The sequence below is a fragment of the Mesocricetus auratus genome, unplaced genomic scaffold (genome assembly GCF_017639785.1).
Source record: "Mesocricetus auratus isolate SY011 unplaced genomic scaffold, BCM_Maur_2.0 Super-Scaffold_100691, whole genome shotgun sequence".
Classification (NCBI taxonomy): domain Eukaryota; kingdom Metazoa; phylum Chordata; class Mammalia; order Rodentia; family Cricetidae; genus Mesocricetus; species Mesocricetus auratus.
The window spans coordinates 56710946-56732857 of record NW_024429267.1 but is presented as its reverse complement, the minus strand read 5'-3'; the positions used below and the strand labels follow the sequence as shown (position 1 = coordinate 56732857).

The following is a 21912-nucleotide window of genomic DNA, read 5'->3' as shown; positions in this document are numbered from 1 at the left end:
CAGGCAAGGTGAAGCAGCAACACATCTTTACATAGTTAAACAAATGCAGCATAAACAGATGCAATGCATCTTTACATAGTTAAACACACATCCTTATATCTTCAAACAAGTGCAGCATAAACAAACCTAACACACCTTTACACAGTTAAGTAATATTCCACAGCATAAACAAATGTAGCATATCCTTGCCAGCCGGGCGTTAGTGGCGCACGCCTTTAGTCCCAGCACTCAGGAGGCAGAGACGGGTGGATCTCTGTGAGTTCGAGGCCAGCCTGGTCTACAGAGTGAGTTCCAGGACAGCCTCCAAAACAATACAGAGAAACCCTGCCTCCAAAAACCAAAAACCAAACCAAACCAAACCAAAAAACTATATCCTTGCCCAGTCAAAACAACTTTCTACAACACACTCCAGTCAGGACCCAGGATGAAAAACAGGCCAGTCGTGGAGGCTTAAGCCGGCAATCATAGCTGCTTGGGAGGCTGTGGTGGGAGGGTCAGCCTAGGCTACAGAATGAGTTCAAGGCCAGCCTGGGCAACTCAGCGAGGACCTGTCTCAAACAGAATTTTGAAAGAGCTGAGGCTATAGCTCTGTGGTAGCGTGCTTCTGCAGCTTGAGCAAGACCCCCCCCCCCGTTCCATCCCCCAGCGCCCCGAATACCTAAGAGGGGGAGGGGCCTGGCAAGGGGCGTTCCCTTCACCTGTGCGCGGTTTCTATGGTCTGCTCCCAGTCTTGCCGAGCCAGGAACAGTCTCATCTTCAGGACTAAGGCCGGCAGGAAGTTCCCTGAGGCCACAGTGATCTGGCTCACCACCTCCAGGGCTCTGGAGAAGTTCTGCTGTGTCATGAAGTATGTTGCCTGTGGGGAACCGGAGAGAAGAGCCGGGGTTCCGGGTGGGCAGTTCGGATCCTGACCAGCCTAGAGCCCAAAGGCCCCAGAGATTAATTGTGGGGGCCCTGCCTGCCAGGTAGCCAGTTGGGAAGCTGTTTTTACTTCTGAGACTTGGGATCATGGCCTCTGGGGGCCCAGTGTTAGTCACTGCTCCCCTGGGGTGCCCTGCCAGGAGCTCTGAGGGCCAGAGCAGGACTTCTTCAAGGCTGGGACATAGCTCAGTTGGCAGAGTGCTTGCCTAGTGTGTGTGAGGTCCTGGGCTCTATCCAGGCACGGTGGTGTCCCCTGCTCCCTCCCCTCTCCCTCTGTCATTGAGTGACTATGTAGTCCTTTTGTAAGGACAGACAGACACACACACAGAAAGATAGTAAGAGAGCAGTTTTTTTCTCTCAAAGCTAGAGCTGATGAGGACTGCAGAAGAAAATAAAACAATTTCATTCAAATTAAGGTCAGAAAATGCCAAACATGCAAAGCGCACGCTTCCCTTTTCTTGTGGCCATTAGGTGACTTCAACAGGAGGGGGAGGCTGGGGGGATGGGGAGGGGTAAAAGACAGGGGTGGAGGGGGCGAAGGGACGGTGACCCCCACACAGCCCCGGGCACTGCCACCGCTCCTCAGACCAACTTTTGGGAGGTGAAGGCAGGAGGATCAGGAGCTCAAGGCTAGCCTTAGCTACGGAGTGAGTACGAGGCTAGCCCTGGATACAGGAGAGCCTGCCTCAGAACACCAAACAGGGACGAGGGATGCTGCTCAGCGGATGCTTGCCTGGCATGTACCAGGCCCTGGGCCCAATTCCCTGGCGTTCAACAGAATGAGAAGCGTGGGTGACAAGGGCACTCACAGGAAGCAGGGAGGAGTGAGCTCTGGACCCTTGTGGCCCTTTCTGGGCCTGAGTTCCCCGGGCAGATCTCTGGCTCCCCGTGGACCAGCCCAGACTCCCCCAGTCCCCTCTGCCCACCTTGCCCATCAGCGCCAGCATGTCTTTGGTGTCCTGAGCTCCTTGTTCCAGGTACTTGATGGATTTCTTCACAACGTGGGGCTTGCTGGAGGTGAGGTCCATCCAGCCTCTTAGCACGTAGCCCTGGGAAGGGAACAAGGGGGAGGGAAACGTCCTGGGTCCTCCACAGGTAGACCCTTCTAGTTTCTTTCCTTTTGAGACAGCCTTGCCCTGTAGCCTAGGCTGGCCTCTTGCTCCCAATCCTCCTGCCTCAGCCTCCCAGGAGCTACGATGACAGGCAGGCATGTGCCACCATCACGCCATGCCTGCTTGCCTATTTAAATCTTATGATTTCTTTAGAATGTTTTATTACATTTATGTGTGCATACATGTATGTTTGTAGGTGTGTGTGTGTGTGCGCGTGTGTGTGTGCGCACATGTGCCACCATGTGGGTTCCAGGGATCAAACCCACGCCATCAGGCTTGGTAGTAAATGCCTTCACCTACTGAGTCATCTTGCCTGCCTAGGAGGCGGGAGGGGCCGAAGTTCAAGGCCATCGTTGGTGACACCCAGGCTTGAGTACAGCAGCCATCACCACCCTCGGCACACTCACAGGCTGCTGCTCTCAAGAGCAAGGCTGATGTGTTTACTCACAGGAGGAGGGGCTGGGAGGCTCCTGTGGACCAGCCTGCACCTCACTGCTAGGTGGATGTCATCCCCCCCCCCAATTGCAGGTGGCCTTGTCCTAAGGTATGCAGGGGTGGGGTTGGCTTTCCAGTGAGACTCTGTCTATGCAGTCACAGGGAAGTGGTCATTTAGGCTGAGGGGAGGTTGTTTTGGTTTGCGAGGCTGCTTTGGGGTCAAGCCCAATAGACTCATTGTTTTGCCAAGTTGGACTTGACGGGTGAGTGTGTGTTTGTGTCTCACGGGAAAAGTTTATGCAGTAGACCCTGTCTCGAAAATCAAACCAAAACAACAACAACAAAAAAAGGCAGGCCATAGGAAAGCAGTCTAGAGACAGGACGCTGTGCACAGGCGTGATGAGGGTTTACACAGGGTACAGGTCTGAGACCCCGTGCCGAGGTGTGGCCCTAGCCCCAGGGCTCTCCGGGAGCGGCCCCACTACGACGCTTTGCTTGGCTGTGGCCCTGAGATGCTCCTGTACCTCTTTGGAGCCACTGCAGACCTTCAGCATGTGGTCAACATATTCCCTGGCCTTGTCGTGGTGGCCTATGAGCCAGAGGAAGAGGCTGGCGTAGTACAGGGCGGTGTCACTGGCTGTCTTGCGGATCTCCTTCAAGCTGCTCTCCAACTCTTGAACTGCTTCTCTGTCTAGATCCAGGAGAGGAAGAGGCTGAGTGAGGACCAGGAGGTTCTCATCTGATGCAGTGCATCCTTCTCTGCACCAGCCACCCCTGCCCCATGGGGGCTCAGTTTGCAGTTTACTGTCTGGGGGCCTCCCATCCCCATGTTTATCAGTGTGCTGAGCAGATGGACTGAGCATGAGTCCCTAACTGAGGGCCCATCCTGAGTGAGAGACGGGAGAGTCTACATTGGCACGTTTCTCTGACTCCCTAGGGACCTGAGATTAGGAGCATAGTTGTTTAGAATGGCTGGGTCTATTCATTCATTCATTCATTCATGCATGCATGGCATGCATCCATGCATGTATGTATGTATGTATGTATGTATCTATCTATCTATCTATCTTGGTGAAGACTGAAGGATGCTTTCACGAGCTTGGTCTGGAGGGATGAGCCCTTCCGTCATGCTTCCTGCCTCTCCCTTCCTGGTGGTTTCAGCCCTTAGGTCTTCTCTGAGGCCTGTGGGGAGAGCCTGAGGGGTAGCCTGTCTTGACTGGCTCACAGCCGATCCAAGCGGCCCTGTGCCTGCGCCTCAGAAGGGCTTGCCTCTGCAGTGGCCTTTTCTCCCCTACGGGGCGCAGTCTGCCGAGCTAGCGGCACTCACCGATGGTGTCGCAGCACTTGTGAGCATAAAGCAGGGCGATGATGGAGCACAGGGACATATCCGGGTGGCTTTGGATGCTCTCCAGCTCACTGATGGCATCATGGATATGGTCTGTAGAAAGAGCGTGCACAAGGTTCCGCTCTGGGGTCCCAGACAGACAGCATGGGACGGAGCCACCTGCTTTCACACCCGGAATCTAGGGACAAACTGACTTGAAAGGTCCCCAGGAGCCTGCACTTCCTGGAGGGTGAAGTGCTCTGAAGGCTGTTGGCTCTGTGGTCCAGGCTGGCAAAGGCAGGTCCGTGTGTGCGTCTGTGTCTGGATGTCAGAGGGTGACCTTAGGTGCTTTCCTGGTTTGTTTGTTTTTCTAGACAGAGTTTCTCCCAGTAGCCCTGGTCATCCTGGAACTTGCTCTGTAGACCAGGCTAGCCTCAAACTCATAGAGACCTGCCTGCCTCTGCCTCCCAATTAAAAGCTGGGATTAAAAGCGTGCACCACCAACGCCCGGCTTAATAAGTGCTCTAAACTGTTGAGCCATCTCTCTAGCCCCGACTTTCTTTCGTGTCTTGTTTTTGTTTTTGAGAAAGGCTCTCATGTGTATCTAGTCTGAGATCACATCGGACTTCCTGATCTTTCCTGTCTCTGCCTCACAGGTGCCTGGACAACAAAGGCTCATCGCTACACCTGGCCTTCGGCTAAGACTATTGGAACCTAGAAGTGTGGCCCAGAGTGAGCCTGGGAACTCCAGAGGGGCCGCAGTCAGTTCTGCAGAGGGCCAGGGCATTCCCAGCCAGTTGCTGAAGACCTACCAATTGCGTTTCTCCCGGATGTCCCCAACATGGGTGACAGGCTCCTCAGACAGCTCTCAGCACCTGCCCGAGTCCCACCCTCTTACAATTTGCACCCTACTCTCCTGCCGGTACTCATGTCTCCCACCCCTCCCTTCCCGAAGATCCAGCGCTCCCTGCTTCCAAGCCTGAGCAGAGGAAACCGAGGCTCACGGCGGGTATGGCGAGCCAAGATCTCAAGATCCAACCTGGTATGGACTTGGCAGGTTCCTGTTTACCCGTGGCACGCGGCAGTCAGCGCGGGGACGTGTCCGTGGGAGCACAGCTGGAAGTAGGCGCGCGGATGCCGCCAGGACCAGGGCTAGGGCGGCACCTGGGGTCGGAGTGATACCTTACCTTCCCCGAGGGCTCCGTAGGCTTTGAAGAACTGCAACACGGGGTCGTTGCTGTACCTCTCCAAGCCCACGCTCGCGGCCTGCCGCACGTGGCGGAAGTACTTTTCCCGGCTGTAGTAGATGATCAAAGCCTGTGTGAGAGGAAGGCATGGTGGTGAGAGCCCCAGTCCTTCGTCTCTGCTCTGACCCAGGCAGAGTGAGACCCGCTCCCTTGTGAGGTGCTGTGCTCCACCTCAGTGCTACACTCAGGAAGGCAAAGGCAACGTTTTCATGCTTTTGCCTTCTCTTTCGGCAGCCCCGGGAGTAGCTCCAGGCAGCGTTGCTAGGACAGGGTTTTTAGGTGATTGGGGGCGGGGGATGGCATTGATTCTGGTTAAGACGTGATGTAAACGTAAATTCAGGCTTGCCATGGGATGGGAAGGAAGAGTATGGGGCGATAATTGGAACAATTATGGCAGTCGTTGTGGTGACAAGCTAGGGACCGTTTTCACGGGCTCTATGTCCACCATCGTACACATGATCATGTGTCTTTCACAAAGAAGTGGAACCCCGGGGAGATCAGCTCTGCAGACATCGCGCGATAACGGGGCTAAGATTTCAAAGCCAAGTCTCACTTCCTCTAAGGTTTGTGGGTGTTGAATTGGGGGTAGATGTGGTTGGATCGGAAAAGCCTCATGGCCCATTTGAAGAAGCCTAGAGTCACCTCAGGGTAGCAAACAGGACGCAGTTGGCATGGTTCTAAGTAGGGGAGTGGTGTTTTCAGATTTTTTGGGCGGGGGTCTCGAGACAGGATTTCTCTGTGACTTTGAAGGCTGTCCTGGAACTCGCTCTGTAGCCCAGGCTGGTCTTGAACTCAGAGATCCACCTGCCTCTGCCTCCCGAGTGCCGGGATTAAAGGTATACGCCACCACCACCCTGCATGTTTTCAGATTTTTAAAGCTGTTTTGACAGAGTCTCATTTTGACAGATTGGCCTGAAACTAAACTACATAGCTGTGGATAACCTTGAACTCCTGATCTTCCTCCCCCTCTCAAGTGTGGGGCTTACAAGCGTGTACCGTCAGACCCGTTTTATGCGATGCTAGGGATCAGAGCCGGGAACTGACGCGTACTCTAGCTACATCCCCGGTCACCTCAAAGGCATACATTCTAAGGAGAGACTCTGGCTGTTGTGTGTGGTTGCAGGAGGTCCGTGGACAGTGGCAGGCGGTAGCGCTGGTGAAGAGAGCCAGGGTAGGGAAACCAGGCTGGAGCTGTCTAGGGAGACATGGTGGCTCTGGCTTAGGAAATAAAACCAAGTAGTGAACCTTGGAGACATCTGCGAGCGTGTTGGGTTAGGACTGGAGGTGGGCATGGAGAGTTAAGGCTCACAGCATCTTCTGAGCCGGGGACAAGGAAGAGGCTTGAGAGGGAGGCTAAGAGGAAGACGTGAAAAGACAAACGGGCATGGGTATGGGTTTAGTTTGGGGGAGCACAGGAGGTTAGGCTCAGGCTGGGGGTGCAGAGGGCACAGGAAGCAATGCATTGGCTAGGGTGTTGGGGGAGATGGAGGGACTTCTTGACACTGCCAGAGTGAGTAGTGACAGAGGGGTAGCGGTGGTTAGGGAGGGAAGTATCCCAGAGGTGGCCCAAGGGAAGATGGCCAGGGAGTGGGAGGGAGGGAGGGAGGGAGGGAGGGAGGGAGGGAGAGAGAGAGAGAGAGAGAGAGAGAGAGAGAGAGAGAGAGAGAGAGAGAGAGAGAGAGAGAGAGAGAGAGAGAGAGAGAGAGAGAGAGAGACAGAGAGAGAGAGAGAGAGCGTCCACAGCAGAAATGGCCAGGGAGCAGAGAGCCCACGGCAGAGCAGAGCTGTGCGGGCAGCAGGAGCCCGGCGCAGGCGGCCCAGCGCTCAGCTCACGCACCATGAGGGAGTCATCGCCGCTCATCGCTGCAGCCGGGTTCGGGTGATGCCCGGCTGAGCAGGATTCCCAAGCTCTGGGCTGCCCAACTCGCGGCTCGGCTCGCGGCCGGAAGTCCGAGGCCTGCGCGTCCTTGGCAACCTGGCAGCCGGCCCGTTGCTAAGAGCTGACATCCGGGAGGGCGTGGTCTGGCCCCATGTGACCGAGCCACGCAGCGGAGGAAGAGGGCGGCCATGGGGCTGGGAGCGAGCTCGGAGCAGCCGGCGGGCGGCGAGGGCTTCCACCTGCACGGGGTGAGCCGCTGAACCGGGGCGGCGGGCGGGCATCGGGGAGGCTTGCACAGCTCGGGGGCCCGCGGTGTCCCCTGCCCCTGTCAGCTTGAGGAGGCTCAGCGCGCCCAGGACTGGAGACCCCTTCTGAGAGGCGCGGTGCAAGGGGCTGGAGCAGCTCCAGGGCTTCGGGAAGCCTGCGGGGAGGGCGAGCGTGAGATGATCGGAATGACGAGCCAGGGTGGGCACTGGAACCCCACAGCGAAAACACCCCGAGACTTGGGTGAGGCCTTACGTGTCACTTGCAGGGAGGTGCGAGCGAACGGGCTTCTGGGAAGTGGAGACAAAGTGGGTGATTTGGGGTTGGGGATAAGGAAGGGCTTTGAACCCTGGTCCCCCACTCTCCCCTCTTGAGAACTGGGTAGAGCCAGAGCTGCGGGGAGGCGGGCGTGTTTATCAGGTTGCTGCCTGGCTGCATTCGGCCGGATCTTAGTACGTAGCTCAAGTTGGTCTGAAACTCAGTAGCTCTCCTCTCTCGGTCTCTTTTTTTTTTTTTCGTTTGTTTGTTTTGGTTTCTCGAGGCAGGGTTTGTCTATGTATCTCTGATTGTCCTGGAACTCGCCCAGTAGACCAGGCTGGCCTCGAACTCACAGAGATCCGCCTGCCTCTGCCTCCCGAGTGCTGGGATTAAAGGCTCTCCGGCTCTTTTAAATTCGATTTCTTTTGAGATGGCCTCACCCTGTGCTACGTAGACTAGGCTGGCTTGGATGGGACTTACTGAGATCCCTCTGCCTCCGCCTCCTGAGCCTCTGTGCTTCTTTGGTCTGCGTCAACGGAAGGATGACATCAAGTCTAAGATGTGATTGCTAGCCGGAAAGCCTCGTTGTCTTCACAGACCAGAAGTGACAAGATTTGTGCCTGGGGACGTTGGAATGCGCCCAGTCAGGGGTGTTTTAGAACATACTTGCATGAGGGGGTTCTGTGAGTGAAGCCAGCCGCCGGTGTGCAGGGTGGTGTGGCCGCCGGCTGGCCTGTGGAGGATGCAGATGGGCTCGCAGGGCCTTCCGTGTTGTCCTGAAGACTTGGAGAGCTTTTGTTTGGCAGTCCTGGGGATCCGCCCTGGGCCTCCTGGATGCTGGATCCGCCCTGGGCCTCCTGGATGCTGGAGCTATGTCCCCAGGTCCTGAGACTTGGTATTTTATCTGGAGATATGGAACTATCTGGAGGAGTTTTGTTGTTTTAGACTTTATTTCCATTTTTATGTGTAAGGATGTTTTGCCTACAGTTATATATGTGCCTGGTACCCACAGAGGCCAGATGGGGGTATTAGGTGCCCTGGAGTTGGAGTCATGGATGGTTGGTGAACCACCGTGTGCGTGCTGGGAACTGAACTCAGGTCCTCTACAAAAGCAGCCAGTGCTCCTGTTTTTTGTTTTTTCGAGACAGGGTTTCTCTGTACTGTTTTGGAGGCTGTCCTGGAACTTGTTCTGTAGACCAGGCTGGCCTTGAACTCACAGAGATCTGCCTGCCTCTGCCTCCTGAGTGATGGGATTAAAGGTGTGCACCACCACCGCCCGGCCAGACGTTTACTTATATTTTTAAGAGCTGAAGAACAAGGGAGCTAATGTGTCTGAATTTTGTCATTCCCAGTCTTTCCAGGCCCTTGTCCTCAGCACTCAGGAGTGTGCAGCAGTGCAGGGATCACCAGCACTCACTAGGGGTGTGCGGCAGTGCAGGGTTCGCACACTCACACAGAGAATGCTGCTGTAACCAGGTTGCATTTTCTAGGCCCCGACGGCTAAGTTACAGAGCTCCTTTTCTCATCCATAGATTGGAACAGTGAAACGGCCTACAGAGTCGTTAGCATCTGGTACTCGGCACCCAGCCCCTCGTCTAGAGTCTGTCCCGGCTCATTCCGTAGGGTCCTAGGTTGGGGGGTAAGGTGTGGGGTTAGGAAAAGCTGAACGAGCTGTAGGGGGTGTGGGTGCACCGGGAGATGTCGGGGTGAGCAGGGGAAGGGCAGCGGGTTTTGGGGTTTTGCAGGAACAAGGTTCGATGCTGGAGCTCCAGTGGACGGAGCAGGAGACAGATCCTCAGGCAGGTGGGCCGGGTCCAGGGCTTCCAGACCTCATTAACCATGGTGGGTTGCCGACAACATGGGAAGGAGGGTGACACTTCCTCTTAGGAGCCAAGTGGCCTTCCCCAAGGGAGCTGCAGTGGTTTGGAAGTGGCCCTGCCTTGGGAGGACCCCCACCCTCTAAGACATTCTGGTCCTGTGGTCTTGAAAACCCTCTAGAGCAGAGGTTCACAGCTGTGGGTCGTGCCCCTTGCGGGGGTCGGTGACCCTTTCTCAGGGGATGCCTAAGACCATCAGAAAACAGATACTGACATGATTCATTGCAGCAGCCAAACTACAGTTGTGAAGTAGCAGTGAAAATAATTTTATGGTTGGGGGTCACCACAACATGAGAGACTGTGTTAGGGTCGCGGCGTTAGGAAGGTTGAGAACTGCTTGTCTAGGAGGAACAGAGGGCAGGTCTCAGAGTCCCTGAAGTAGGGCCCCCAGAGGGATGGAGCAGGACTTGAAGTCCCTCCAAAAACAGGTCAGAAACAGCTTGCCTTGGGGATGGACCAGCAAGCAATATGGGCCTACCCCCATTGAGGGCTGTGGCAGCTCCGGCAGGCGACACTCAGGCAGGGACTCAGCTGGTGCTGCTGTGAGGACGGAGTTGTGGTGCCAGGGCAGACGGCCTTGAACTGGAGGCGTCTTCAGCGCTTTGTTCAGAGTGGGCTCCCGAAAACTCCTTCACCTTGGGGAGTCCAATGGAGGCACCAAGGATCTGAGGTCACATGAACCCTGTGCCCTGTCACCTGGACCTCGGGCCTGGCTGATCCCTGGCCCAACACTTAATCAAGTGTTCTTAGCGAAAGGCTTGAGCCAAAGGCTTAGGTGCATCTTTAGGATCAGGGCCTGGGGACAAAGGCTGCATTGTTTGCTCAAGGCTCTGCAGATGGACGTGTGAGATGTGTCTGTACAGATGTGATGGCTGAGATGTGTCTGTCTGTACAGATGTGACGGGGCTGAGGTGTGTCTGTCTGTACAGATGTGACGGGCTGAGGTGTGTCTGTACAGATGTGATGGGCTGAGATCTGTCTGTACAGATGTGATAGGACTGAGATGTGTCTGTCTGTACAGATGTGATGGGCTGAGGTGTGTCTGTACAGATGTGATGGGCTGAGATGTGTCTGTACAGATGTGACGGGCTGAGGTGTGTCTGTACAGATGTGACGGGCTGAGGTGTGTCTGTACAGATGTGATGGCTGAGGTGTGTCTGTACAGATGTGATGGGCTGAGGTGTGTCTGTACAGATGTGATGGGCTGAGATCTGTCTGTACAGATGTGATAGGACTGAGATGTGTCTGTCTGTACAGATGTGATGGGCTGAGGTGTGTCTGTACAGATGTGACGGGCTGAGGTGTGTCTGTACAGATGTGATGGGCTGAGGTGTGTCTGTACAGATGTGATGGGCTGAGGTGTGTCTGTACAGATGTGATGGGCTGAGGTGTGTCTGTACAGATGTGATGGGCTGAGGTGTGTCTGTACAGATGTGACGGGCTGAGGTGTGTCTGTACAGATGTGATGGGCTGAGGTGTGTCTGTACAGATGTGACGGGCTGAGGTGTGTCTGTACAGATGTGACGGGCTGAGGTGTGTCTGTACAGATGTGACGGGCTGAGGTGTGTCTGTACAGATGTGATGGGCTGAGGTGTGTCTGTACAGATGTGATGGGCTGAGGTGTGTCTGTACAGATGTGATGGGCTGAGATCTGTCTGTACAGATGTGATAGGACTGAGATGTGTCTGTCTGTACAGATGTGATGGGCTGAGGTGTGTCTGTACAGATGTGATGGGCTGAGGTGTGTCTGTACAGATGTGATGGGCTGAGGTGTGTCTGTACAGATGTGATGGGCTGAGGTGTGTCTGTACAGATGTGATGGCTGAGGTGTGTCTGTACAGATGTGATGGGCTGAGGTGTGTCTGTACAGATGTGTCTGGGGTACAGATGTGTTGGGGCTGAGTGCACTCTGGAGACAGCAGTAAGCTGGTAGCTGGGAGGGGCAGTGAGCACCCCCGGGATGGGAAGCGCCCAGAGCAGGACTGTGTGTCTGGGTGGAGATGAACTCGGGTAGAGGCTGGGGATCTGCTTTTCTTTACCACCACTCAGCGACTAGGCTCTTTGGGATCTGGCCATGCAGCACGGCCTGGCTGCATTTCTCCCGCACGCCTGGGCTTTCCTGGCCGATGCCCCCTGGCCTCCTGGGCAGCTGCAGTCCAGTTTCGGGATGGGGGGCCGTATTCCCGGGGCATCCCTTACTCCCAGGCTGCGTGAGCCCCCTCTGGAGGCATCTGAGCATTTCCTCAGAGGAAACCTCCTGAGGAGGTAGTGCATGGAGGATGAGGTGAGCCCCGGCAGAGGCCAGAGCAGTTTGTGCAGGCTGAGCCCTCTCCACAGCTGCAGGGCCTGTCAGCTCCGAGTGACTTGGCTCTGACCCGTGGCAGGTGCAGGAGAACTCGCCGGCCCAGCAGGCAGGCCTGGAGCCTTACTTCGACTTCATCATCACCATCGGGCACTCGAGGCTGGTGAGGTCCCCCCCCCCCCCCCGCGATGTCCAGCCTGCTTCTACCCCCCTTTCTTCCCGGGTGGATCAGGGCCAGAGGGGCTCTCGGAGGTGGCTACCATTTTCAAGGCATATGAGGCTTTGGACATGGCCCTAACAGGCCTTTTACTCGCTTTGTCGGGGACCAAGGCTTGGGAGGAGTCGGGGCGCCCCAGAGCTGGGTAGGGGTCATTGCAGCTTCCGGGGCTGCAGGCGCAAACCTAGCCGGTGAAGCCGGCCCAGTTACCGTTGCTGTAGCTCGTCCTCGCACCAGCCAGGCCCGCGGTGCTGGCCCAGGGGTGGGAGGCCTCGGGCTGAGTCCGCCCTCCCGGCCCGTGCAGAACAAGGAGAATGACACCCTGAAGGCCCTGCTGAAGGCCAACGTGGAGAAGCCGGTGAAGCTGGAGGTCTTCAGCATGAAGACCATGAAGGTGCGGGAGGTGGAGGTGGTGCCCAGCAACATGTGGGGCGGCCAGGGCCTGCTGGGGGCCAGCGTGCGCTTCTGCAGCTTCCGCAGGGCCGGCGAGCACGTGTGGCACGTGCTGGTGAGTACCGTGGGGCGTGTGTGTGTGTGTGTGTGTGTGTGTGTGTGTGTGTGTGTGTGCCGACCGTTCATATGTGTGTGTGTGTGTGTGTGTGTGTGTGTGTGCCGACCGTTCATATGTGTGTGTGTGTGTGTGTATGTGTGTGTGTGTGCCGACTGTTCATATGTGTGTGTGTGTGTGTGTGTGTGTGCGCGCGCAGGGCACACAGGGGCGGGATTCCCGGCCAGGGCCGGTGGGCGGGACGGGGAACAGAGGGCAAAGGACAGCTGATTATTGCTTCTGTCACCTGCTGTGGCATTATTCTTGCATTTTGTTGCTTTTGACAGGGTCTTGAATGTGTAGACCAGGCTGGCCACAAACCTGCAGAGGTCCACCAGCCCAAGATTTGTCTGCTCCCCAAGTACTGGGATTAAGCGTGCGTCAGCACACCTGCACTTTGGGGCATTCTTTTTTTTTTTTTTTTTTGGTTTCACGAGACAGGGTTTCTCTGTATTGTTTTGGAGGCTATCGGTCCAGCCCGGCCTCGAACTCACAGAGATCCGCCTGCCTCTGCCTCCCAAGTGCTGGGATTAAAGGCGTGCGCCACCACCGCCCGGCTCTTGGGGCATTCTTAACTCCACACCTTAGTTTTTTTACATTGTATTTTGTGTCTGTGGGGTTTTGCCTGCATGCACCGTGTGAGTACAGTGCCCCCTGGAGGTCAGAAGAGGACTGGAGGTACAACAGATGGTATTGAGCTGCCACGTGGGTGCTGGGAGTCAAACCTGGGTTCCCTGCAGAGCAGCGAGTGCCGTTAGCCTCTGGGCTGTCTGCGGCTCCATGCCTTGGTTCCTTTGGAAGGGTGGGCCAGCGTGAACCAACCGCCGGGTAACACCGTGTCTTTTCTCACGAAGTATCTCGCTGAGTCAGGGTCCCTAACTTAACCTCTTGCTTACTGCTGCTGGCCTGGCTTTCTTTCTCATGGCTGCTGGGGATCCAAACCCCTGACCTCATGCTTACGCCCCACCCACAGACCATCTCCCCAGCCCCCAGTTTTCTCTTAAGTGTTTTTGAATTGGGGCCTCACTATGTAGCTGTGGCTGGCCTAGAACTCTTTAGGTAGATCAGGCTAGCCTAGAACTCAGAGAGATCCACTTGTCTCTGCCTCCAAAGTGCTGGGAGAGGAGAAGCCCTAGGGGGTCAGTAGTGTTTTCCCAGGCGGGGGTGGGGGGGGTGGAGCCCGGGTACAGATTGTGGACTGTGTGCAGGTGCTGCCCTCTGCTGGTTAGGCTGTAAACCTGGGGGAAGGAGAAAATAGGGCCCTAGGAAGAAGGAAGTCTTGCTTGAGGCAGCAGAGGCTAAGTGTCCTTCTCCCTAGAGAGACCCCCCCCCCCCCCCGCCTCTTCTCTCTGCTCAGCAGTGAGTCTTAGAGAGTTGGTCATTCTTCCTTCAGGACGTGGAGCCCTCCTCCCCTGCTGCCTTGGCTGGCCTGCGCCCCTACACGGACTATGTAGTTGGCTCTGACCAGATCCTCCAGGAGGTAAGGGACCCATGGTGTGTGTGTTTCCCGGCCCCTGGAGGGGTGTGGACAGATGTGCTGTGCCTAGGTGTCTCGTTTGAGGCTCCCCTCAGACCCTGTCTCTCTCCTAGTCTGAAGACTTCTATACACTCCTCCAGTCCCACGAGGGGAGGCCCTTGAAGCTGATGGTGTATAATTCTGAGTCCGACTCCTGCCGGGAGGTGACTGTAACTCCTAATGCAGCCTGGGGTGGAGAGGGCAGGTACTGCCTGGGCTCACAGGGCTCACAGGGCTAGATGGGTGGGCTGGCCCAGTAGGCTTGGGCTTCCGGCGTCCCTTGGAGGGGGCAGCTGAACCCCAGAGTCCTGAGGTTTCACCCTGCCCCGGAATGCCCTTGTCCAGTCACGGTTGTGGGTGGGTGTGGTTTGGGTAGGGAGGGCTGTGTCGTGGTCGACCCTGACCGAGCGTTTCTGGCCTTGCACAGTCTGGGGTGCGGCATTGGTTACGGGTATCTACACCGGATCCCAACGCAGCCCTCCCGCCCCTACCCGAAGCCAGCTGGGGCCTCACCATCTGGCACTCCACCGGCCAACACTCCACAACTTAAGGCCTTGTCTCCTGGTACCCCACCCTCTTTGCCCGTCCTTCAGAACTCTTCTGGTCCAGAGTTGGGTTCCAGGCACAGTGACTACATGGAGGTATGCGGGGAGCACCTCTCAGGCCAGGGAAGTGGGGAGTATCTGGGGGCAGCGGAGCTGCCTGCCGGCAGTGTCTAGGGACCCAGGAAACCCTCCGCGTGGGCCCGTGAGGTTCTTGTGCCTGTAGGAGGCCTGTCCGCATCTGGTATGCGGTAGAAGCATCGAGCCTCTGCGTGGGTACAGTAAAACACGCTTGTGGCTCCACGGCCCTCGGGAGTGGAGGCCAGGCACTGGCGGCCATTTTGTGAGTGGGAAACTGAGGCCTAGAAATGGGCAGAACCTTGTGCTGCGGTGAGGTTGGGGACAGCCGAGCCAGTGTTGGACATGCTGGCACGGTCCCCATACGCACCTGGATTCAAGGGGCGCTCAGGGAACAGGGGTAGCGTTTGTGGATACCCAGAAATCCCTGGGAGTATCAGGAAGCCCGCAGGGTGTGTCTGGTGCCGGGAGTGTCTGGCCTGACCTCATCGCTCAGAGAAAGGAAGGGTGATGTTCGCAGTGCCGGCCGGGGTGGGCTGCAGTAAGGTTGGACCGAACAGCTGCTTCTGTACTGGGTCTGTATCGGCACCATCCTGACCCCCAACTATTTCCTCCCTGGTGTCTCTAGGCCCTGCCGCAGGTCCCCGGTGGCTTCGTGGAAGCGCAGCTCCTAGGGTCTGGGAGCCCTAGCCATGGTGCTGCCGACGGTGGGGGATGCGCGCGCTCCATGGAGATCCCTCTACAGCCTCCGCCCCCGGTGCAGCGGGTCATGGACCCAGGTATGGGGGGGCAGGCCCCAGAGGAGTCTGAGGCACCTAAGGCCCTGGTGCTGACACGTGCTGCAGGCTCAGGGTTACACTCCCCTAGCACTGCCCCGGCTTTCCTCAGGTCTGCTAACCTGTCATCTAGTCAAGAGTAGATAGAGGGGACGCTTGAGGTGGCTTCAGACTGAGGCAGCACAGGGCCTGAACCCACTGCCATGGTGTTCAACTCCAGGCTCCTTTTGTCCCTCAGGGTCAGGCAGCGGCAGCCTCCATGGGGTTAGGTGGAGGTGTTTGTGGGCCCAAGGGAAGCTAGGTGCTCTAGGACACGGCAGGGGAGACAGGCTCCCAGCTTCACGGGGCTATCCTCCCTCCCCTAGGCTTCCTGGATGTGTCAGGTATGTCTCTCCTGGACAGCAGCAATGCAAGTGTGTGCCCCAGCCTGTCACCCTCCACAGTGCTGACCTCCACAGCTCTGTCAGCCTCAGGACCAGAGGACATTGGTTCCAGCAGCAGTTCTCATGAGCGGGGTGGTGAGTGGCCTTCGGTGATGCCCCCTGAGAAACCCTGGGTTTAGGGAGGGCCGCCCTGAGACCCCACCCTCCACCAGAGCCTGGCTGCGGGGCAGTGGCAGCTGAGGTCTCCTCAGCACCACTTTCTCTTCCAGGTGAAGCCACATGGTCAGGGTCAGAGTTTGAGATCTCCTTCCCGGACAGTCCGGGGGCCCAGGCGGACCACCTGCCCCAGCTGAGTCTCCCCGACGGCCTCACCTCGGCATCTTCGCTGGAAGACGGGCTGTCTGCAGAGCTGCTGGAAGCCCAGATCGAGGAGCCAGCAGACACAGAGACCCAGGGGCCAGCCAGTCAAATTCAGGTCACCTCGGAGCCACAGCCTGGGCTGTGAGGAGGCTCCTGGGGACCTTGGTGTTGCTCAGCTTGTGTCTGTGTGGCTTTGGAGGCTGCAGCTCCCACTGAGGCCTGGGCTTTGCTAGCCTTTCCCCTAGGGTCCAGCCTTCACCCCGTCCACGGTCCCGGACTGAAGGGAAGCTGGGAGCAACACCGCAGCTTCTGCTCTGAGGCACAAGATGGAACCTAGGCGGCCTCAACGAGGGAGAGGCCGCAGGGCCCGGTCACGATTGAGTGTGAGGATGGGGTGAGGGACAGGAGAGGCTGTCTACCGGTAGCCCCACCTGTACTGAGGAGGGCCCGACACCCCAGTGTCCTTCCTCGTCCCAATCCGAATGCTGAAGGAGAGAGAGTATACTTGGCTACTTTGTTCTAAGTTGGAAAATTCTAGGCCCTTCACAGGGATCCACCTGTGCTAGTCATACTCCCACTACCCCCGGGGGTGGGGTACCACAGTGTCCTGTGACCCCCCTCCTGCCAGGCTCCACATACAGACAACAGGCCAGGTCTGGTGGGTATGCTCATCCCCACCATCAAAATCCCTTGCCCCGCCCCAGGAGAGGCTGGCTGAATATTGGAGAGTGGGGGTAGGAGGGGCAGTGTCTAGAACTCTAGGTGCCTTTAGTTTAGGGGCTAAGGCAGGAGAGGTTATGCACTCTGCAGGTGGCACGTCCCCACGCTGATTGTGGTAAGCTGCCTTTGGTCTTGTTTCTAGTCTCCATGTCCACAGACCGCTAGTAACTGTGTACAGCGCACTTAGGCTGTCAAGTCGAGGACTTTGTTCTAGGAAGCACAGGCTAAACCATGCGGCAGGCCAGGCCCCGAGCACTAGGAATACATTATAGTCAGGCCTGTGGGCAGGCCTCTGGTGAGTGCGGGGGTGTGGGCGTACAGCGGGGCACCTCACCTCAGTGCCTCACCCCCCCCCCGGCTGCCCTAACTTATAACTAGAAGGTTCTGGTCCCCAAGACCCGGTAAGTGGGGCAAGATGGATGCTGCTGTTGTTTCAAGTATGAACCCCAGACATTTCTTTCCTGTTAATCTGCTGTGAAGGAAAATGACAAGTGAAAAAAATAAATGTGTGAGACGCACAAAAATATTTTAACCAAAACTTTATTCTATACAACTTGAAATACAGACTCTGACCCTTTTGGCATTGCAGACTGTCCAATTTTATGGAAACTTCTTACTGATTTTGACTAGAGGGGAAAAAAAAAGGAACAACCATGCTGGGGGTAAGATCCACCACAGGGGCCCAACTTCCTGCGGCTTAGGGAAACCCACTTAGTGCATTGGCCCCTCGTGCAAACACTTCTGAGGGCTGGGCACCCCCTCCCCAACCCTATCTTTGAGTTCATAACTATCACTAAAAAATTTGCACCAAAAGTGCACTGTTGTGTCCGACACAGATAGCTAAAAAGGACTGTAAAAAAAAGCGGCCAGTTGCTCTGAGGAAGGGAGAACATTTTAATCCTTTGCTCACTCTGAGGGCGTGGAAGCCATGGCATGTCTTACTCCACAGCTAGCAGTGAGGGGACCCTGTTCTGCAGTTGTGCGGATTGATGCCTCATTTTGTAAGGGATGGACCTGGACCCGTCAGCTGTCCCCAGCAGAACCTGTGAAGATGTAGAAAAGAAAACCAGCCCTCCCCAGCCCCCGCCCCTGTGGGGACAGGCCGCACGGGAGGGAGGTGACTGGACTGGGATAAACTGCCCCTGAAGGCACGTGTGCTTCTGGCTTTGTTCAAGGCTTGTCTCCTGGAGAGTCAGGGACCACTATCTATGAGTGGGAATGACCTTGGCAAGAATCCAAAGTGTTGTCTGCCAAAGTTGAAGTGTTTATCCCCAATAAGTTAATATTCTGTACAAGATCCAAGTGAGTCTATGAAAGCTTTTGATTGTTAGACAGCAGAGATGTGGACGCAGGCACAGCAAAAGCCTGCGCATAAAACTGGAGAAACAAACACGGACCCCGATATAAATATCAAACCAACTGACTGTGAGATCTCTTTACTCTAACAGCACAAACTTCGGTCTTAAGTGGACAGTAACATGCTCACCCAGGGCGAGGCTGTGATTCCCGCTGAGGCTCCCTGTGAGGACCGGGTGCTGGAGGAAGGGCGGTGGCCACAGCTGTTGGGCTGTGGTGTGGCCAGGTTACTGTGGGACAGCGCTTCACAACACAGGTGGTGGCCTCCAAGTCCAAGTACTGACCGTCACCCTGGAGTGGCAGGTCTTCTACAGAGCACAGCTGAGACTCGGTGTTTCACAAGTAGCCGGACATGGTCATTCCTTACGAAATGGGCTGGCTCTTGAATTGTGTAACAGTGATGATTCCCATTAAAACAAAACTCTTACATGATGATGAAAACAACTTTTTTTTGGATAATGACAAATTTAGAGAAAGCCTTCATAAGTACTGCATGAGTGGAATGTACTTAGGAAATGCAGAACTCATGGGTTTGAAACTGAAGTGCAGTGACAGATGTGGCCCGCCGATGTTCTCTATCTAACAAGTGCTGAGCAGAGGCGGGCCCTTCAAAGGGAGTCAGCACAGTCTGCACGGACGGCCTGTCTGTTGTAGGTTCTCTGTATGCCTCGAAGGATGCCTTGGTCTTCTGTCCTCGCACTGAGTCCCTGGGGACACCTCAGTCTATGCATGGAGCCTGGTTCTATATTACATCTCGATTAGTCACTTCATCAATTGGCTGGTGGAGGTCCTGCTCCCCGTAGGGCTTGGTAGGCTTCCTAGGACTACTCGGGGCCACAGAGGAAGGTTGATAATAACCCAGGAGAGGCTCCTTCACGTGGACTTCTGCCGGTAATGGAGCGTGAGGTCCCCGCCACTCTTCCAGATGAAGTGCTTTACTGTTCGTAGGTCCATATTTGGGTCCAAAACCTGAACAGCCAAAGTGCAATGAAAAACTTCAACGTCACTAACAGCTAAAGGCACCCTTAACCGGGGACCTGCCAGGTGGCCCAGCTTGCTCCTCACTGCCTGGGACCTCTTCTGGCTTCCACACACAGGATCTGAAATAGGAGCTCTGCGTCTGGGTTGTAATTCATCTCTTCTCCACCCACCTCCACTCCAAAGTCTTTAACATGACAGGCACTACCCTGCAAATGAAGACGACCTTGCCCGTTAACCAGGCACAGCCCTACCGTGGGCGCCTCTCCCTGAGCTCCTCCCTCAGGTGAAGAGTAGCTTCGGGTATGCTGAAGAACCTTGTCAAAAGACTGGGCTCTTGAGAGCCTCTGGAAGCCGATGCCCACAGAGGCTGACAGCTTGAGAATCTAAGCACACATTAGTTACGTGCTGCGGACTTTCGGGAGATGAAGCAAAGTTCCTCAGGTCCACTCACCTGGTCCTGGCACAGAAGTTCAATTTTCTCCTCTGCCAAGGCGGCGATGTCATCCTCCTTTTCCTGCTCTGGCTTTTCGTTATTAGAAGAGCTGGTGGTTTGAGACTCATTGTCCAGGTTGATAATCTTCTCGTAGACATGTTCCATCACCTTCCGGACCTGCAGCATGTCACTGGCAGAGAGCCTGTCTCTACAAAAGACAATGACATGTTTTGATATCACAGCCTATTATTTTCATCGTGTCAACATCTAAAGAAATGTCACACAGACATCTGAAACCAATACATGTTTTCAGTCACTGTCTGTACCCATTTGAGAGTTGTTTGAGAGTTCAGATGGTGCTTTAGGGTTTACATACACAACAGCTACCTGCATTTTAGTCCTTCATGTATACTCCTGAAGCAAGGGCAGACCCGGGCAGACCCAGTTAACTGCCCAGGGCTCAGGGTCACTTCCCACTGCTGTGTCTTCAACTAGAAGCAGACCAGGCTAGACATGAAGACACAGGCTGCTCCAGACCACAAATCCAGCAGCTGGCTTGTCCTAAATTACACAACTAACGGCCCTTTCTTCCAGGTCCTCATCTCTGGTATCAGTCAACAGTCATCAGACCTCATAGCTACAGTTTAAACTCTTCAAGGATCCTGAGGTCCTGTCACTAAATCCACTCCAAGTGAGCCAGGCATTGGTGGCGCACGCCTTTAACCCCAGCACTCGGGAGGCAGAGGCAGGTGGATCTCTGTGAGTTTGAGGCCAGCCTGGTCTACAAGAGCGAGTTCCAGGACAGCCTCCAAAGCCACAGAGAAACCCTGTCTCAAAAAAAACAAAAAACAAAAAACAAAAAAAACAAAACAAAACAAAACAAAAAAAAAAAAAACAAAAAAAACCCCAAAACGACTCCAATATTAAGTGACCAGTGTGTGCACTGGCAGTGGTGAGGCCGGCAGATGAGCATTTAGCCTCATGGTGGTCAATCCTCAAGTGTCTGATTGGCCAGTGGGAAAGGGTGCCCCTGTGTGAGCTCAGGAATCCTGGTGACAGTTTAACAGCCCTGCCGGTTTCACTGTATACGTACTGATCATGGTGCAGTTTTCCTTGCTGGCCCCAACTTCTCTGCCATAAGCCTCTCTTGGAGCCTCATCTACCTATCAGGAATTTCTGGTGGTATGTCACGGTGACCTGGCATTCAAATTCAGTCATGAAGCCTCTAACGCGTCATGTCTCCCTGCTCTACCCTATATGTGGGGACACGCATCCACATACTCCTTTCTGGTATCCTCAGCCTGTCCCTGCTGAGCAAGTATGTCTTTGGCCAGTCCACCCATCTGTCTGTGTTCAGGTGATTCCTCCTTCCTGGAACCTCGCAGAGCTATGCTCACAAGCTGGTTACCCTGTTCTCTTTACTCCCTAAGGGTCTGTAAAGGCAGCTACTATACACAGATTTTGTCCTAAATGGAACCATGTGGTTAGAGACAGGGTCTCTCATGCTCTGGAACTGATGCTCCTCTGTCCACCTGCTAAGAACTGGGATTACAGGTGTGTGCCATCACACACGGCCTACTTGGTCTTGCGTCTCAGCTGGCCTTAAACTCACTGCATTGCCCAGGCTGGCCTCTTTCCCACCTCTGCTTCAGAGTACTGAGACTCCAAAGGCATGAGTCAGCAATTATGGGCTAAGCTAAATTTTGACAGGAGACAAACCCCATAATAATCAGACCTGGCACCTGTCTCCCTTGTAAGGCAGTTACCATAGGGACAGAGGCGTCTGCAGGGACTGGAATAAGGAAGAGCAATAGTTACTTACTTTTTTAAAGTTTTTGCTCCTGAAGATGCATGAGGTTGGAGGTAGAAAGGAATTTTGTTGAATTTGGGCATATTTTTCTGAAATATTAAAAGTTTAAGAGGTATAATAGTTTCTATTAGCTGATAAAACTAAAATGCTGTCAACAGGAAAACATGATTTACAAATAACTACTTTTACAATCAAATGACTTTGTAATTTTCAGTAAGTTATCAACTGAAGCGGGCCTTAAGAGAAAATTTATCAGCAGTATGGTGTTTAGTTTGTAATAAAAATAGATGAAGACAAATTATATATAATATTAGTCTTTGTGGCATGGCTTTTCTAAAAATATTACAAAGCATTTCGAGAAAACAATCCTACGATTTTAAAGCTGCAGGAATCAGAGCACTAAAGCCTAAGTGTCTCAAGAGAGGCCGAGGATCTCCTATCGCCTCCCTCTGCCAGAGACAGGTCTACCATGAAGAAAACCCCCATTCTCAAATGATGGCTGAAGTCCTCTGGTCAGCTCTCTCGGGGCACAAGCCATGCCACAGTGTCAGTTAATGTATCTGGGTCAGTTCTA

The 21912-nt window shown here is 54.9% G+C and overlaps 3 protein-coding genes and 1 long non-coding RNA gene across 9 annotated transcripts in view; 2 read left to right on the top strand and 2 right to left on the bottom strand.

Annotated features, from left to right (window-relative positions):
- The window catches only part of Ttc21a (tetratricopeptide repeat domain 21A), a 29701-nt gene extending 22701 nt beyond the window's left edge, over positions 1 to 7000 (bottom strand). For both annotated transcript variants that reach the window (XM_040739773.1, XM_040739774.1), the window contains exons 1-6: positions 6877 to 7000; positions 4980 to 5109; positions 3796 to 3906; positions 2993 to 3159; positions 1848 to 1970; positions 699 to 856 (exon numbers count right to left, since the gene is read on the bottom strand). In XM_040739773.1, coding sequence (XP_040595707.1) covers positions 699 to 856; positions 1848 to 1970; positions 2993 to 3159; positions 3796 to 3906; positions 4980 to 5109; positions 6877 to 6900 — 713 coding nt within the window. In that variant the 5' untranslated portion in view covers positions 6901 to 7000. The remainder of the gene's footprint in view (positions 1 to 698; positions 857 to 1847; positions 1971 to 2992; positions 3160 to 3795; positions 3907 to 4979; positions 5110 to 6876) is intronic.
- LOC121137500 lies at positions 2455 to 6288 on the top strand. Its single transcript, XR_005874752.1, has 2 exons — positions 2455 to 2577; positions 4449 to 6288. It is a non-coding gene; the product is annotated as an uncharacterized LOC121137500 (long non-coding RNA).
- A 57-nt stretch (positions 7001 to 7057) lies between the features above and the next one.
- Gorasp1 (golgi reassembly stacking protein 1) lies at positions 7058 to 17284 on the top strand. Its single transcript, XM_005082337.4, has 9 exons — positions 7058 to 7166; positions 11702 to 11782; positions 12141 to 12344; positions 13777 to 13863; positions 13974 to 14104; positions 14327 to 14540; positions 15148 to 15298; positions 15661 to 15813; positions 15948 to 17284. The coding sequence occupies exons 1-9, from the start codon at positions 7107 to 7109 to the stop codon at positions 16181 to 16183; spliced, it is 1317 nt and encodes a 438-aa protein (XP_005082394.1). The 5' UTR covers positions 7058 to 7106; the 3' UTR covers positions 16184 to 17284.
- Wdr48 (WD repeat domain 48) overlaps positions 17283 to 21912 on the bottom strand; it is a 31325-nt gene continuing 26695 nt past the window's right edge. For 4 of the 5 annotated variants that reach the window (XM_005082338.4, XM_013122215.3, XM_040739775.1 and 1 more), the window contains exons 17-19: positions 21351 to 21427; positions 19547 to 19736; positions 17283 to 19083 (exon numbers count right to left, since the gene is read on the bottom strand). In XM_005082338.4, coding sequence (XP_005082395.1) covers positions 18988 to 19083; positions 19547 to 19736; positions 21351 to 21427 — 363 coding nt within the window. In that variant the 3' untranslated portion in view covers positions 17283 to 18987. Of the gene's footprint in view, positions 19084 to 19546; positions 19737 to 21350; positions 21428 to 21912 lie in introns of those variants that run through there. The other variant, XM_040739777.1, reaches the window with a different exon arrangement.